The sequence below is a fragment of the Miscanthus floridulus genome, chromosome 7 (assembly GCF_019320115.1).
Source record: "Miscanthus floridulus cultivar M001 chromosome 7, ASM1932011v1, whole genome shotgun sequence".
Lineage (NCBI taxonomy): Eukaryota > Viridiplantae > Streptophyta > Magnoliopsida > Poales > Poaceae > Miscanthus > Miscanthus floridulus.
In genome coordinates, this window is record NC_089586.1 from 97,799,371 (window position 1) to 97,808,218 (window position 8,848).

Here is an 8,848-nt window from a genome sequence, read left to right on the forward strand (position 1 = left end):
CTTTGGCTCATTAATTAGGTCATTGTTGTTTTTCCTTCTCTTCGGTTTTGTAGACATGTCCTTGACATAGAACACCTGATTCACATCCTTGGCAAGGATGAATGGTTCATCTTTGTACCCAATATTGTTGAGGTCCACGATTGTCATTCCATACTAGTTGTCGACTGCTACCCCGCCTCTAGTTGCCTTTACCCATTAGCACTTGAACAAAGGTACCTTAAAAGTAGGTGCATAGTTTAGTTCCCATATCTCCTCTATGTGGCCATAATATGTTTGCTTATTTCTATTAGGGCCGGTGGCATCTATGCGGACACCACTATTTTAGTTGGTGCTCCTTTTATCTTGGGCTACTGTGTAAAATATATTCACATTTATCTCGTACCCTTTGTATGTGAGGATATGCCACAATGGCTGCCTAGCCAACAAATACAGTTGCTCATCAATACTCTCATCACCCTGACATTCTTTTCGCAACTAGTCGCAGAAAGTTTCCATGTGCTGATGCGTAATCCAAGCTTCAGACTTTCCTGGAAACTCAGATCGAAGCAACTCTTTATGTGTCAAGATATACAGATCCGCCAAGGAGGAGTTTTGTAGAACTGTGTAGTGTGCTTTATTAAAATAATTGTCCTATGTACCAATATATGTTTTCTTCCCTAGTGTCCCCTTTCCACTTAGTCTCCCCTCATGTCGTGATTCAGGAACACCAATCGGGTCAAGGTCGGGAATAAAGTCAACACAAAACTCAATGACCTCCTCTGTTCCATAGCCCTTGGTGATGCTTCCTTCTGGCCGAGCATAGTTATGAACATATTTCTTTAGGACTCCCATGAACCTCTCAAAGGGGAATATGTTGTGCAGGAACACAGGACCGAGAATGCTAATCTCCTTGACTAGGTGAACTAGGAGGTGTGTCATGATATTAAAGAAGGAAGGAGGGAACACCAACTCAAAGCTGACAAGACATTGAACCACATCATTCTATAGTTTAGCTAGATCTATTGGATCGATTGCCTTCTGAGAAATTGCATTGAGGAATGCACATAGCTTCACGGTGGCTAGACGTACATTTGGAGGTAGAATTCCTCTTAATGCAACTAGAAACAATTGCGTCATGAGCATGTGGCAGTCATGGGACTTTAAGTTTAGGATTTTCTTCTTTAGCACATTTATTATATCCTTTATATTCAAGGAGAATCTAGATGGTACCTTGATGCTTGCTAGGCATTCAAACATGTTTTCCTTCTCTTCTTTGCTAAGAGTGTAGCTGATAGGACTTAAGTAATGGCGTCCATCATCTGTCTTCTCTGGATGCAGGTTGTCTCGTTCTTTCAAACACTACAGGTCCTGTCATGCTTTAAGTGTGTCCTTAGGCTTCCCATACACACCCATGAATCCTAGCAGGTTCACACAAAGATTCTTCGTCGGGTGCATCACGTCGATCGCGCTACGGACCTCTAGGACTTGCCAATAGGATAGCTCCCAAAATATGGACTTCTTCAACATGGGTGCGTGACCGTCGGCGTCGTTTGGAATAGGTTTGGTGCCATGTGCCTTTCCAAATACTACTTTCACATCCTTGACCATATTGAGTACATCCTCACTAGTTCGGTTGCCCGGCTAGGTCTGGTGGTCTGTCCTACCTTTAAAATGCTTGTCTTTCTTTCTTAGGGGTGATTCGTAGGAAGAAATTGGTGATGGCCAAGGTACATGACCTTTTGACATTTTTTCAAGAATATACCTTTAATGTCATCGAAACAGTGTGTGCATGCAATATATCCCTTGTTTGATTGTCCTGAAAGATTACTTAGAGCAGGCCAATCATTGATTGTTACGAACAACAATGCTCGTAGGTCAAAGTGCTCCTGTTTGTGCTCATCCCACATATATACACCTGGTATGTTCCACAAAAGTAGAAGTTCTTCAACTAGTGGCCTCAGGTACACATCGATGTCATTGCTAGGTTGCCTTGGGCCTTGGATGAGCACTTGCATCATAATAAACTTATGCTTCATGCATAAGTAGGGAGGAAGGCTGTAGATACATAGAGTAACAGGCCAAGTGCTATGACTACTACTCTGCTCCCTAAAAGGATTCATACCATCCGTACTTAAAGCAAATCTTAAGTTTCTTGCGTCATTTGCAAACTCCAGAAATTCTCTATCGATTGCTCTCCACTGGGACCCATCAGCAGGGTGTCTCAATATATTGTCTACCTTACGGTCTTCTTTATGCCATCACAACAACTTTGCATGGTCTTTGTTTCTAAACAGACATTTTAAGCGTGGTATTATAGGAGCATACCACATAATCTTGGTAGGGATTTTCTTCGTGGGACATTCGCCCTCAACATCACCAGGGTCATCTCGCCTGATCTTATACCGCGATGCATGACATACCGGGCATGCATCTAACTTCTCGTACTCCTCGCCACGGTAGAGGATGCAGTCATTAGGACATGCATGTATCTTCTAGATTTCTAATCCCAAAGGGCAAACTACCTGTTTTGCTTCATACGTAGTGACGGGCAATTCGTTATTCTTCAGAAGCATCTTCTTTTGGATTTTTAGTAACTTCCCAAATCTCTTGTCAGATACACCATTCTTTGCCTTCTATTGCAGCAATTCCAGTGTGGTATCCAACTTTTTCTGCCCCGCATCACAAGTTGGGTATAGCAATTTCTTGTGATCCTCTAGCATGCGCTCGAACTTGATCTTCTTCTTTTCACTTTTGCATTCTCTTTGTGCGTCACAAATGGCCTGACCAAGATCATCAGCGGGCTCATCTTCTACCCCTACCTCTTCTTCAGCTTTCCCTATTGCAGTATCATTGAAGGCACCATATTCAGCAATAATGTCATCATCGTCCCATTGTTTTTCTTCACCTTCTTCTATTACAACCCCGATTTCTTCGTGCTTCATCTAACAAATATAGTTTGGCATAAAACACGACTTCAACAAGTGTGAATGAAGACTCCTTGAGCTAGCATATTCCTTTAAATTCTTACATATGGCACATGGGCAACACATGAAACCATCACGTTTGTTTGCCTCGGTCACACGTAAGAAAGAATGCACGCCCTCAATGAACTCTTGGGAGCGGCGATCAGCATTGTACATCCAATGCCGGCTCATCTGCATTACATGACATACATACCATATTAAAACCTAGAATATAATTAGTTAATTATATGACATGCATGCCACCACATAAGGTATTAATTTATGAAAGTCTCGCTACAATATAGACAATCCCAACTACCACTAAAAAAACTAAAGCTAAAATGTACTTCAGCAGCATAAGGATTTCGCGACCAATCCCAACTAAAACAGATAGATCATGCATTTGTTCAACATCTATGGGCTTCTTCCGCAGGATCACTGCCTCATCAACCGCTGTAGCCGCCTGTGCAAGAGAGTTTTGCACGTGTTCAACATACTCTTCTTCCCAGTACCAGCCTGAACATCCAGTGCCATCCCACTGAAATTAAAACAAAAAATTAGAACTTTAATCACAATCATCATAAAAATAAGTATAAATTAACCATAATCATCAAATACGACAAAATAACTCACATTGCGATCCGGACACTTATAGAAGATATGGCCCTTGTTGGGACACTCCTTCCTCACCCGGTACTCTATCACAATCTTCTCCTCACACTTGCCGCATACAATGAGAGGGAGGTCCAGCCTCACTCGCTTTGGAACCCGATGAGAGGCTAAGGACCCAGAAGCAGTTGTCATCTACTCTCTATACTTATTTTTAATATAATATAAATTTCTCATTTTATAAATAAATAAAATTAAAAAAAAAACTCTAAAATTCTCTATATCTCTAAATCATAAAGTGTGCTATGCATGCTAGAAATGAAAGCTGAATACTAGTTTTGAATAACTACTTTAACCTTCCTTCATCCAAATATGCAAACTTTAAAGTGATTTTGTGCCTAAATGGCTTACAAATAAAAAAAATCCACCATAAAAACCACATATATCTAGTCCACGAAATGAGATATGCTACTGATGAAACATGAGAGTATAAAGTTGGTAACCTTTAGAACCGAAGAATCAATGAGGAATCGAAGAAAGGCGATGAGGAAGAAGAGAGGCCGGCAATGAAGCAAGAACACTGAGCTCGAAGTGGCTCGGGCTCGGGAAGGAAGAAGGGGTATATAGGAGGGGACCTTTAGTCCCCGTTGGATACAGAAACCGGAACTAAAGGTCACTTTCTAGTCCCGGACGGTGCCTCCAGCCGGGAGTAGACTTTTACTCCCAGTTGGAGGGACCAACCGGGAGTAAAAGTTAACCTTTAGTCCCGGTTGGTAGCTTCAACCTGAACTAAAGGTCCCCTGCTGCAAAAGCCTGCCGCGGTAGCCATTGGGCAGGGACCTTTAGTCCCGGTTGGAGCTACCAACCGGGACTAAAGGTTTATCTAGTCCCGGGCGTAAAAAAATACCGGGACTAAAGTCAAATTTCGAAGTGGATCAAAGGTCGTTTCTCTACTAGTGGTCGTATCCACTTCACAAAGTCTGCACTCCAACATTTGTTGTGCCTTAGGAAGATTAGCTAGATGAGTGGTTAGAAATTGGTTCGTAGTTCGTCCAACATTAGTATTAGAAGATAACATATCATGTGACTCTTTTATGAAATTTAATTGATATGGGTATACTGAATTGGAAATGGTTTTACCAAATTGCATAAGAAAATTTTTATGCCATATACCCGTGTTAATATCCTAGGTCCAGCACTGCGCCGTGTGATGCCCTTTTGGACTAGTACTTACTAAAACCATGAATGTGTCGTGTGTGTGTATAAGCGATCCGCACTACTAGCTCCAAGTGTGTCATGGATATGTATCATATTTTCTCAATATAAATCAATAAAATAAAAAGATCTGGCAAGAGCTCTACTCTAGCAAACAAGGATGTATCCAACTGGAAACATCATGCTAAGACAAATTCCAAAGTGAGTGGTACGTATCTCATGCATTGTTCTTATCGGGGCTGTTTGGATAGATCCCTGGAGTGAAATTGCCTGTCTAGGAGCTGCCTGTACTCAGCCTGGAGCTCATTTGGTTGGGACCGTGGTGACCAGCTTGGTCCAGGCAACGCACAGCACCTGCCTGGTGTAGTCATGATTACGTACCACCGAACTGCTAGCGGCAGCTTCTGATCATGATAAAAATATGCAACTCCGATGTAGCAGATAAAATTGATTATTTATAAATTGCACAAACTATTGTTCTGTGATATTTTTGTTTATATTAATCTAGGTTGCACGGACTATATGATAGCGGCATAGCGCAATAATCTAAAAGCTTTTAGCCGAATCGTTATTAATATCTAGGTCATAAAATTAAATAATAAATTTTTAAAATTTGACACTTATACAAAAAAGACGCTAATAACAATCATGTAGTCATCGCAGCACAAGTCTACTCATCCTAGTTAGTAACCTGGTCTAATTTTTTTAAGAAATTATATTTATATACTTAAACCTATTATGAATTTAAAAAAACTATCCAATTACCTCTACATTAGATAAGAAAAATCCTTTCATTTGGCTTCTTAGGCACTGGCTTCCAACCAAACAGATGAATTCTCAACTTGCCTGACCAGGCAGATTTCATCACATTCCCAGGCAACACTTGTTGCCAGGCAAATTACCCCGGCCTCAAACCAAACAGGCCCACCATGCATGCAAAAAGCAACTAGGATACAACTTTGGTTGGTATCTTTTGTAGCAAAAATGGCAAGGTAAGCTATAACTGTGGTTTTGGTGAATAATGATAACATCGTCAATGGGACTATCATGTTCCTTAGCGGTTTACTTCAACCTCTAAGGAATATATATTTCCTTGAGTGTTCAGTAGCATCGCCAAAGAAACTGCCCTTTCCTTGACGGTTTGATTTTGGTCCCCAAGAAAATTCTGGGCCCTCAAGGCAATTCCAGTTTCTTGTAGTATCGGTATATATGTTTTAGTAGGTGTAATGGATTACAAGGTCGAAAAGCTACCTAAGGGCTTGTTTGGATGGCCACTTACTTACCTCAATTCATGTGTGTTGAATGTGTGTGAAATTTAAATTAAATTCCATATCAATACACCCCAACACGCATAGATTAAGTCCTAGAAAAATTACTGCACCCGATGTTTTGGTGTGGCTACAGTTAGCACAGCTTGATTTTGGTCGATAAACGACGACACTGCAATGAAAATCTTCAAGGACACCACACTATCGGTAGAAGTATAGTGATTGGAGCTTGAGGAAGAAGACAACCAAATACTAATAAGCATAGGTTAATAAATTCATTGGGTAAAAGGCATTTTTGTGCAGATAGTTTTTCGTCGTACCTTGTTTTCCCCACCTGTCCACCTTCCCTGAGCTCGATTTCACCGGCATCGTGAGGCACGGATAGGACAGCAACATTGGCACCTAAGCAGGAGTCTGCTGTACATACCTTCTTGCTTGAGGTGTGGCCAATCTATGCTGCGTGTATGCAACTCTGCATCGACCGAAAATAATTACAGCTGTAAATAATGAAGAAATAGCAGGCTTATGTTGACCCAATCAAAGTTAACTAGATTCCAATTTCAAAAATAAAAGTTAACTAGATTCCATCGTGAGGCATCGTTGGACACGATGGCTCGAGAATCTAGAGGGAGTAAGGCTTGCGCACGCTCTCTATAAATACGTACGACATGGATCTCCATATACACACAACACATTTCATCACAAGATGTCGACGGCCAGCCTCGTGCTTGCTCTGGCAGCGCTCCTGCTCGTCACCTTCACAAGTCTTTGCGGCAGCAGCGCAACTCACAGCCTAGACCAGTGCCGGGGCGACCCGCTGCGGGGGCCGAGGACGGGCCACACGTGTGGGGAATGCTGCAAGCCCGGGCACATCTACCAGACTTACCTGTGCTCGCCACCGGTCTCCGGGCACGCCAGGGCCATCATGACGCTCAACGACTTCGCCGAGGGCGGCGATGGCGGCGGCCCATCCGAGTGCGACGGCAAGTACCATAACAACACTGAGCAAGTAGTAGCGCTCTCCACGGGGTGGTACGACAAGGGCAAACGCTGCCACAAGCACATACGGATCCACGCCAAGGGCAAGTCCGTGCTCGCTAAGGTCGTCGACGAGTGCGATTCCTTGCACGGCTGCGACCCCAAGCACGCCTACCAGCCACCGTGCCGGCCCAACATCGTCGACGCGTCCCAAGCCGTGTGGGACGCTCTGGACATCACCGGGGACGAGGTTGGCGAGTACCCTATCACCTGGTCGGATGCATGAGCTAGCTGTATCTCTAGCTACTAGCTAGACGCCAGTTATACATTTACCGCTTTATTACGATTATGGATATGAATGTGGGGTGAAACAATGTAAGTTCATGAGTGCCTAGGATGTCATGTTGACATTTTGTCAATGGATCAATAAAATGATACTTCCTTCGTATAAAAACATGTCACATTCGACTAGTTATATATTTAGGCCTTGTTTAGTTTCAAAAACTTTTCCCAAAAAGTGCTACAGTAACCATCACATCGAATCTTGTGATACGTGCATGGAGCATTAAATGTAGACGAAAAAAACTAATTACACAATTTGGTTGGAAATCACGAGACGAACGTTTTGAGCCTCATTAGTCCATAATTGAATACTAATTGTCAAATAAAAACGAAAGTGCTACAGTAGCCAAAATCCCAAACTTCACCCACTAAACAGGCCCTTAGAATGTATGTGTGTATGTATAGGAGTTCTCTACATCTTATTCGTAGTATAAATAGTTTCAACTACGTCTACTATATCTAAATAGACGATTCTGGTTAGCAGATTTTCCTATGATTTCGTGACACTACTCCAGATCTGGACATCACTGTCGGTTCAAAAACCCACTTCACTGCCGGATTTTGAACCGATAGTGGCATACCAGTAGTGATGGGGGGTTGACATCATTGCCGGTCCTTAAAAACCAACACTGATCTACAGGAAACAGTGTCGGTTCCTGACTCCGCCCGGTAGTGTCCAGTTGAACAATACTGCTGGTTTGTAGTGCCAACCGACAATGACGGTTGCTTTAAGAGTATCGGTTCTTGGCTCAAGCCAGCAGTGTTGAGCAAGCCTACATTGTCGGTTCATGGATTAAACCGGCAGTGTTGTAGTAAATATCAGTGTCGATTCATAGATCAAACCGGCAGTGTTCTTGTAACTATCAGTGTCGGTTCATGGTTCAAGCCGGCAGTGTTGAGCAAGACAACACTGTCGGTTTGCTTCTAATTGACAATAATGGTTACGACAATACTGCCGGTTTGTTGCTAACCGGCGGTGATGGCCCGTTTGTATTTTATTGTTTTATAATTTATTTTAATTTATATTTTTTTGTGGAATCGGGTTTCGCTTTATATACGCTACGTCGACGACAGGTCCATCAATATTAAATATTACAAATGTTATGATTACAATTCAAATGTTCTTATCCACATCTGGATCCCTCAAAATAAAAAAGAAATATTCTTGGACTTCACACATGCTTCTTGGACTTCTTACAATAATCTGGCGAGCCGCTCTGGGCCATACTGGTCCTTGTACTTTATGGATTGTGTAATGAAAAATACTCCATCTTTTTCCAATACCTCGGCTAAGATGAATTTTGCCAGCTCCAATTGTAGTGGGACGATCTCCATGTCTAGCAGCCTTTCGTGCTTATATTTCTTGCGCTGTCGTTCAAAAAAGATGATATCCAAAGAGGAACAGTAAATCATTTTATTGAATTATTAACAGACATAAATAAAATGGGGATTATATACACCAACTTATCGGCTTCTTCCGATTTCCCGTCGATC

The 8,848-nt window shown here is 42.2% G+C and overlaps 1 protein-coding gene across 1 annotated transcript; it reads left to right on the top strand.

The window, feature by feature from the left end:
- The first annotated feature begins 6,740 nt into the window (after positions 1-6,740).
- LOC136463909 (putative ripening-related protein 2) lies at positions 6,741-7,298 on the top strand. Its single transcript, XM_066462880.1, has one exon. The coding sequence runs from the start codon at positions 6,741-6,743 to the stop codon at positions 7,296-7,298; it is 558 nt and encodes a 185-aa protein (XP_066318977.1).
- Positions 7,299-8,848: the final 1,550 nt, after the last annotated feature.